This window comes from Notechis scutatus, chromosome Z (genome assembly GCF_049901735.1).
Source record: "Notechis scutatus isolate UNSWTSFEM ecotype Mainland chromosome Z, rNotScu1.2, whole genome shotgun sequence".
Lineage (NCBI taxonomy): Eukaryota > Metazoa > Chordata > Lepidosauria > Squamata > Elapidae > Notechis > Notechis scutatus.
This window is the reverse complement of record NC_142025.1, coordinates 140426744-140436054: the sequence shown is the minus strand read 5'-3', so window position 1 is coordinate 140436054 and position 9311 is coordinate 140426744. Positions and strand designations below refer to the sequence as shown.

Sequence of the window (9311 nt, the reverse complement as noted above, 5' to 3'; positions counted from 1 at the left end):
TTATCTCATAAAAGAGGCCTGCTTCCTTGCTACAAATTTCTTGAAAGCAGCTTTTATCTCTTTATTCCTTAAGCTATAAATGAGGGGATTCAGGCTTGGAGTCAACACTGTATAGAGCAGGCCAAGGAATCTGCTTCTGTCCATGGAGTATTCTGAGTTGGGACGAATGTAGGTAACAATTGCAGTTCCATAGAAAATGCAGACTACGGTGAGATGTGAGGAACAAGTGGAAAATGCTTTGCTTCTGTTTTTGGCCCCAGGCATGTTGAGAATAGTGGAGATGATGAGGATGTAGGAAAAAAGGATGAACAAAAGGGGTGTCAAGATAATTAGAGTTGTTAGTATGGCAATGGCCAATTCATCCTTATAGGTATCAGTGGAAGCCAATTTTAGAACATGCTTAATGTCACAGAAGAAATGGTTGATTCTATTTGATCCACAGAAGGGAAGGGTGAAGATAGAAACAGATTGTCCCAAACTCACAAAAACACCAATGGCCCATGATACAGCAGCAAACATAGCACATTTCCTGTATTTCATAATATATGGGTATTGCAAGGGTTTGCAAATGGCAACATAGCGGTCATACGACATGACACAAAGAAGACAACATTCAGCAAGACCAAAGAGAATAAAGAAACACATTTGACAACCACAGCCCCAGAAGGATATAATCCGGTTTTCTGAGACAAGAATCATTAACATCTTTGGGCTGATGGTGGAGGTGTAGCCAATTTCCAAAAAGGACAAGTTCCAGAGGAAGAAGTACATTGGGGTGTGAAGGGTAGGATTGAGAATGATGAGGATCAAAATCAGACTGTTTCCCATCAAAGTCATGAGATAGAACATTAGAACCAGGCAAAAGAGAAGCTCTCGCATGGACTGGAAATCAGAGAAGCCTAGAAGATCGATCTCATCCAAACAGGATTGGTTGTCTTTTTTTCATGGTATTATCAAGATGGAAGCCTGAGAACACAAGAGGATAATTAATTAAAGAATCAAGCAGACCTTAACAAGGAAATAGGCTTATTATCCTTGAAAACCAGACCCTGTTTCCTTATACTCCTACTAGCAAGTTAGATGAATAAAACTTTCAGTGATGTTGCACAGATGAAGAACCAACCCACCAAACATGACCTTAGGGAAAGTAGTAAGCATTAATATTACTTTTCATTTTTTTTCTGATATCTTTTAAGAAAATGGAATATTTTGCCTTCTGAAAAACTGAAGGTGTACTAATATGCACTGGTGATTCAAAGCTCTAAAAATTTCCATGCCATACATGCCTCTTCATCTATCCCTTTTCCTGGAAAATATATTTCATATTTGCAGATAGTTTGCTTCTGCCAACATCAAAGACTGTGAAGGCACCTTTAAAATCAGTTGACTCCTAGAGGACCAGAAATTTTAGAGACAGGAGAGAAGTTTGTTGTCGAACGAGATCTCCTGAGAGAAGCCTGAGGATTCACCTTAGGGGATGGACCTTAGGGGAAGGATTTTGTAGAGCAGAGTTGGAAAATCCAGTGAAACCACTTAACCAGGAAGCAGCTACTAACTGGAAGCAAACTTTGAAGTTTATAATGACATTGCAACAGAATAGTTTCAGTAATTATGGCATCAGTAATGCCATAACCTACAAGGAGTGATCATTCATTGCAAACAAAATCACCATGCAAGGGGAATATAATACATCCTTTAATTTTTAAAAAACAAAATAAATGGCCTTTTATCCCTTTTATTTCTGGGCTGAGTTGGGAGAGTATTTTAAGGGAAATTAAACAGGAATTGGAACTGCAGGGAGCTTTCTTTGGGAGAGACAGGGGTAAAAGTAGATAACTTGAAAATGAGGCAGTGGAATTGGGTAGAGAAGGGAAAAATGTATAAGAGGATGGGCCAAGAAGTGGTAGCAGATAGAGGCAAAGATCCAAGAGAGGAATATGTGAGACAAGCTAAGAAATGAATAATCCAAGCTTTAATGCAAGTGAGAGATGATGGATAACAAAAAAGAGCTAGAAGTCAGAGAAAGGGGGACTAAGGGAATAGATATCTTCACAGTATAAGGTGAATTAATAACAAGGGAATTTAGAATTTTAATGAGAGTAATTTTGAATATGTTACATGGAATAATTAAACAATTGGAGAATACAATTTAACATAAATATGTGTATGATTAATTAAACTATATAAGATTGTTGTAATGAATATGAATATGAATATTTTATTTGTAGGAAAAGGAATGACATGTAGAATTTGATCGACATAAAATAACATATTGAAATATTGAATAAAATAATAATGAAAGATTTTAACTTAATAAAAACAACTGTACTATTATTAGAATTATATAACTTGTCAAACATAGATATGATGAATACTATTTTATTTGTAATAAGTAAGTTGTAAAATGTTACTAGAAAGGAGATATTTAAAAAAATAAATAATAGTGGCATAATTAAAAATCAGAAAGGGGATAAATAATAGAAGATTATAACTTAATATAAATTGGTGAATTATTATTAGAATTACATAAATCTGTTAAATACTACAAATATGATTAATAATATTTTATTTTCAGTTAAAAGAGTAATATTTAGAATATGGAGATTGACACAGAAATAAGATATTGAAATGGTGAATAATCAAAGAATGAAAGATGATAATTTAACAAACTATGTGTATTAATATTAAATTTTATAAGATTGTCAACAGTATTAAATATGAAGAATATTGTCATCTTTGTTTTAAAATGTAAGGCACTCCGGTGCCACACTGTTCACACAATAATATGTTTGTAAAAAATAAGAAAAAAAATATATATATTTTCTTAAGTTTTCGCGGGTACTTACATGTATGGCATTCAGCTTTGTTCGGGTATTTTCCCACATCATTGTAGTTGTTCTTTTAAAGTTGTAGCAACGTTTCAGCAGAATCTCATCTGCCATCATCAGGCTTCTGTATTGTGTCCGTCTGTGAGTCAGACTTTTACAGTGGTTTCAGATTTAAATTTGGGGCAGCCTATTGCTGTGCCAGAATGGTTTTTTCTTCATCCTGATTAGTTGGGAGTCTTGGTCTGTGTTTATTGGTCTCGGAGTTTGCTGTGTTCTGCTTGATTGGTGTCTCTAATATCTTCTGTCTGTTTTTTGGCTCTTTTTGTATCTTGATTGGCTGGCAGCATTGTGTTACTTTATTGGAGGCCTTTAGTGCAGCTTGGCTTCGGGTAAATGGACGGCTATCATTAGTTAGGAAGCTGGGTTTCATCTGGGTGCCTGGTTGGGATGCGTTTGAGCTGGAGGTATCAGGGGGGATCTGTTTGTGCCCAGGTGTTTGCCTGGCTTGTGGTGTGGAGATTTTTTTGTTTGTGAGTGCAGGCTTCCAAATGATTGACAGCCTGGTGGAATCATCTCTTCTATTCATGCTTTCTGGTCTTTTTTCAATCGCTATGGCTTCTCTGATGATTCTGTGGCTAGGGTTTTCTATAGTGGCTAGGGTTTTGGTGCCATTGAAGTTGATACTATGACCTGTGGCTTCCATGTGTTGGACTTGTGAGGAAGTGTGTTCCAGCTTTTTGACTGCATTTTTGTGTTCATCCAGGCGGGTACTTATTCTTCTATTGGTCTGTCCAATGTATGTGGCTGGGCATGATGCACAGGGGACTTCGTATATGCCTTGGTTTTCCAGGTCAATTTTATCTTTGGGGTTGCTAAGGATGGCTGCTATTTTTCTGTCTGTTTTGAAGGCAGTCTTGATGTGATGTCTGTGTAGTACCTTACTAATTTTGTCTGTAGTACCTCTTATGTAGGGCAGGACAGCTGTTCCATAGGTCTGTTCATCTTCTGGGTCTCTATTATGTTTCAGTGTGTTTTTGTGGATCAAGCTGGTGATTTTGCTTTTGTGGAAGCCGTTGGCTGTCAGTACTTTAGTCAGGGTGCATAGTTCAGTCTTAATGTGTGTCTTGTCTGCCAGGCATTTGGTTCTGGTAATTAGTGTTTTAGCCACGGAGTTTATCTGTGCTGGATGGTGGTGGGATTGGGCATTGAGGTAGCGGTTGGTGTGTGTTTTCTTCTGGTATATGGTGTGTCCTAGTGTGCCATCTGTTTTTTTGTAGATTAGTACATCTAGGAATGGTCAGCTTTTACCCTCAACCACAACCCTACCTCAACCGATCCACCATCACCCAAGACTAGGCACGCACGCCCCCAACTACCTCAATTCCAACTACTGCCGGCCTTAAATGCAAACTACTCAATGCAAGAAGCCTCGTGAATAAAATACCTGAATTTCTCATCCTCCTAAATATGGCTAACTTCGACATTATATTTGTCTGTGAAACATGGCTCAATGCATCTCTCCCCAGCTCCATTACCACAGTAAGAGACTATCATGTTTACCGATCAGATCGTGAAAATCGTCGAGGAGGTGGTGTTGCTATCTTCTATAAAAAATCCTTATATCTAAAAAATATCCAAGTTACCCAGGAGCTTGCTCTTCCTGAGACCATCATCTGTGAACTATCCTCAAATATCACAATTCGATTCTTACTATGTTACAGAGCACCTGATTATGACATCGAACATGTAAACAAGCTAAATACATTACTAACATGGGCTGCATCCTGCCCATACCCTTTTATCTTTCTTGGTGATTTCAATCTACCTCATATTGACTGGACCCTAAATGATTGTACAACTGAAATCATACACACAACCTTCTACAATGCTATTACAAATCTGGGACTGGAACAACTAGTAACCAACAACACTAGACTAAACAACTGCCTCGATCTCATCTTCTGCAATAGTTTGAATTTAATTTACGGAATACAAACTAAAGAACCCTTTTCCAGTAGTGACCACAATATGATTGACTTTTGCCTCAACATACGTCCACTCAAAAATCACCACAATGATGTAATCCCCAATTGTAACTTCAAAAAGGCAACTATGATCTTATACACAACGATCTCTCATCCCTTGATTGGCAATCTCTATTCACTGGATGCAATACTGTTGAAGACCATTACAACATATTTTTACTTGAAGTCAAAAGAGTCATCAAACTATATGTACCAACAACAACTCCCAAAACAAAACAAAAAGCAGATTACCCATATCAATAAGGAAACTTCAATCCAAAAGAGATCACTCTGGCGGAAAAACAAATCTGGTCACGTTGCCAATTTCAAAAACCGATACAAAAATTTATGCCACCAGATAAAGACCGAATGCACCAATTATCACATTAAACAAGAGGAAAACCTTCTAAGCACCAATTCCACCGTGCTTTTTACAATTTTGTAAACAACAAACTAAAAGACTCAAGGTCCATCCCTCCCTTGATAGGACCTGATGGTAAAGACTGCAACGACGACACCATTAAAGCCAACATCTTTAACACATTCTTCGGCTCAGTATTTGTAAACAGCAATGGATCATGCCCAGTATTTCCTAGCCGTACCACAGATAACAACAATGATCTAATACATATCGATTTCACAGAAGACAATGTTGAAAAAGCACTACGCAATCTAAAACCATCTCTATCTATTGGACCGGATGGAATATGTGCCTACTTCTTAAGAAAGCTATCCACTGCCATAGCCAAACCTCTAAGCATAATCTTTGAAAAATCTTTCAGAACCAGCTCCTTGCCTAACCTATGGTCACAAGCCACAGTCATCCCCATCTTCAAAAAGGGAGACCCAAGCCTAGTTGAAAATTACAGGCCAATCTCCTTATGCTGCGTCACCTGTAAAGTCATGGAATCAATTATTAACCAATCCATCATCCTCCACTTAGAGACAAATAACCTACTCTCCAATAAACAATTTGGTTTCAGAAAAAACTATCCTGTAATCTGCAACTCTTACACTGCAAAAACATATGGACGACACAACTCGACCAGGGCAAAGCAATAGACGCAATCTACATAGACTTCTGTAAAGCCTTTGATTCAGTGGTACACGACAAACTACTCCTAAAAATAAAATCCTATGGTATCTCTGGACAACTGAATAACTGGATAGAAGCATTCCTGTCAAACAGACAACAAATGGTCAAAATCGGGAGCGTCCTATCAAATCCAGTACCTGTCAATAGTGGTGTTCCCCAAGGCAGTGTTCATACTCTACATAAACGACCTCTGTGATCATATTAAGAGCAATTGCGTTCTCTTCGCTGATGATGTAAAGCTGTTCAATACCACAGACAATACTGCTACCCTACAAAAGATCTTGACTATGTATCAGAATGGTCAAACAAATGGCAACTTCAAATCTCAACAAATAAATGCTCTGTCTTACATATTGGCAAAAAAAATCAGAAAATAAAATACAAGCTGAATAGTCAAGAACTTGTTGATGACCCAAGCTCTGTAAAGGACCTTGGAATACTCACCTCTAATGATCTAAGTGCTAGAGCCCACTGCAACTACATAGCCAAAAAGGCATTAAGAGTTGTTAACCTAATCCTACGTAGCTTTTTCTCTGGTAATATCACACTACTAACCAGAGCATACAAAACATTTGCTAGACCAATATTCGAATACAGTTCATCAGTCTGGAACCCACATTACGTATCTGATATTAGCACAATTGAGAAAGTCCAGAAATATTTCACAAGAAGAGTTCTCCACTCCTCTACTCGTTGTAGAATACCTTATGCCACTAGACTTGAAATTCTAGAACTAGAAAACCTTGAATTACGCCATCTTCGGTCTGACTTAAGCATGGTATATAAAATCATACATTGCAATGTCCTACCTGTCAATGAATACTTCAGCTTCAACCATAACAACACAAGAGCACACAATAGATACAAACTCAAAGTAAACCGCACCAAACTTGATTGCAGGAAATACGACTTCAGCAATAGAGTGGTCAATGTCTGGAATACTCTACCCGACTCTGTAGTTTCTTCCCCAAACCCCAAAAACTTTAACCTTAGACTGTCTACTATTGACCTCACCCCTTTCCTAAGAGGCCTGTAGGGGCGTGCATAAGCGCACCAACGTGCCTACCGTCCCTGTCCTATTGTTTCTCTTATTCTTTTATTTTTCTTATATGTACCCATTTCATGTATTCACAACTATGTATACATTTATACTTATTATCTTGTAAACAATTGGCAAATCAAATAAATAAATAAATAAAATAAATAAATAACTTGATTTTGGGGTGTGTGCTGTTTAGGTGTGTTAGGAAATTGTTTAGGTTTTCTTTTCCAAGGGGCCAAATCACAAATGTGTCATCGATGTATCTTAACCATAGTTTGGGTTTGTGGATGGCATTGGCCAATAAACACAGACCAAGACTCCCAACCAATCAGGATGAAGAAAAAACCATTCTGGCACAGCAATAGGCTGCCCCAAATTTAAATCTGAAACCACTGTAAAAGTCTGACTCACAGACGGACACAATACAGAAGCCTGATGATGGCAGATGAGATTCTGCTGAAACGTTGCTACAACTTTAAAAGAACAACTACAATGACGTGGGAAAATACTGGGAACATCTGGGAAGGACCTGATTGGGAAATAGCCCATTTTCGGTAAAATTAATAAAAGGCGGTATTCCATTCTTTGAACAGAAATACATCATGGCTTTCTATTGTTCATGTCTCCTACTTTTTCATATTTTATACATATTTTCCCCTTTAAATCTCTTACAGGGAGAATGCTCCCCTATGAGCCAAGGACCAGAGAACAAGACCCAAGTGACAGAGTTTATTTTAATGGGACCTTCAGACATCCCAGCTGTCCACTTCCCTTTGTCATCATTTTGGTGATCTATCTTGTCACACTACTGGGCAACGGCACCATCCTCCTTGCCATAGGAACTAATTCTCAGCTGCACAGTCCCATGTATTTCTTCCTCAGTAATTTTTCCTTGCTGGACATCTGCCCCACAGCTACAGTGCCCAAGATGCTGGAGAACCTCTTGATAAAATGCAGTTCCCTCTCCTTTACTGGCTGTGTCTTGGTGGCCCTGGCCAGGACTGAGGTGTTCCTGTTAGCCGTTATGGCCTATGACCTCTATGTGGCCATATGCAACCCTTTGCGATACACGGTCATCATGAACAAGAAGCTTTGCCTTCAGATGACTGTTGGGACATGGGTCACCGGCTTCCTCAACTCATTGTTGTATACAACCTTGACGTTCATTCTACCTTACTGTAGCTCCAATAGAATCAACCAATTCTATTGCGACATCCCACCCGTCTTGGCCTTATCTTGTGCTTCTACCTATGTGGCTGAGATGGTTATCCTCATTGTTGGTGGCATATTTGGCATGGGGGCTTTTCTAATTACCTTAATTTCTTACACTCACATCATTGCCACCGTTCTGAGGATCCGTTCTGCTGAGGGAAAACGTAAGGCCTTTTCTACCTGCACGTCCCACTTAATAGTGGTCTGTCTTTTCTATGGAACCATCATCTTTACGTACATAAGACCTTCCTCCAGTTACCATCCAGACCAGGATAGGCTAGTGAGCATGCTCTATGGGATGATTACTCCAACATTAAATCCCTTGATTTATAGCCTTAGAAACAAAGAAGTGAAAAAGGCCCTTGAGCGCCTAATAATTCATCAATTCTATTAACAGCAAAAGAATTTAATGAGGTTATTAGAAAAGATAATTTGTTTAGCTTAGCTTAGCTTATTTGATACAAAGGTATGCCCAGAATCTTGCAACAAGGAGAAATAGGGGGCAATTTGCTGTCTCTGTAAACCGCTTAGAGAGGGATAAGTGCTGTTGCTATACGGCAAGTCACATTACCCTAACTGTTCTGGTTATTCTCTCTCACACACCACTTTTTATTAATCCTTGATTGGAATAAAGTAGAAACTGGTTTTATCTAATGAACTGATGATGCCTGAACCCATGGTGATGGATGAGGTTATTCAATGGCCTCTTTGGAAGGGTCTATGACAATTGAAGAATATGAAGGGACACAGCCAACTCGCCATGGCCAATTCACCATGGCCAACTCACTGTGAGACAACTTGCCACATCCAAGTTGCCAGAGGAGAACTGCGGGACAAGAGTTTCACTAATGTCAAAGAAATAGCAGAATAAAATTATTTAAAAAACAATGCAAAAGAAGGGACAGAATGAAATGTCAATGGCAAAAATTAAAACAATCTATTATTTATTTTAAATAATTAAATACAATTGTTGCATTTTCTGGCTGCGAGTTGTCACATTCTGTCATAGGAATGGAGAAAGCATGTACCCTGTGGCACTCCACATAGTAGGGACCAAGGATGGGATCCTTCTTCCCCGATCACCAGCAACTAGAATTGACCCTGAAGGA

The 9311-nt window shown here is 38.6% G+C and overlaps 2 protein-coding genes across 2 annotated transcripts; one reads left to right on the top strand and one right to left on the bottom strand.

Annotated features, from left to right (window-relative positions):
- Positions 1–948, bottom strand: LOC148129347 (olfactory receptor 10A4-like). Its single transcript, XM_087947995.1, has one exon. It carries the CDS (start codon positions 877–879, stop codon positions 1–3), a length of 879 nt encoding a protein of 292 aa, XP_087804121.1. The 5' UTR covers positions 880–948.
- Positions 949–7679: 6731 nt separating this feature from the next.
- LOC113432414 (olfactory receptor 5V1-like) lies at positions 7680–8596 on the top strand. The gene is given in 2 exon segments (XM_087945601.1): positions 7680–7758; positions 7761–8596. Coding segments are annotated over 2 exon segments (915 nt in total).
- The last annotated feature ends 715 nt before the right edge of the window (positions 8597–9311 follow it).

What these genes read in the sequence shown, in the direction of transcription:
- LOC148129347 (XM_087947995.1), bottom strand. Translation starts at nt 879, where the DNA reads ATGCGAGAGCTTCTCTTTTGCCTGGTTCTAATGTTCTATCTCATGACT.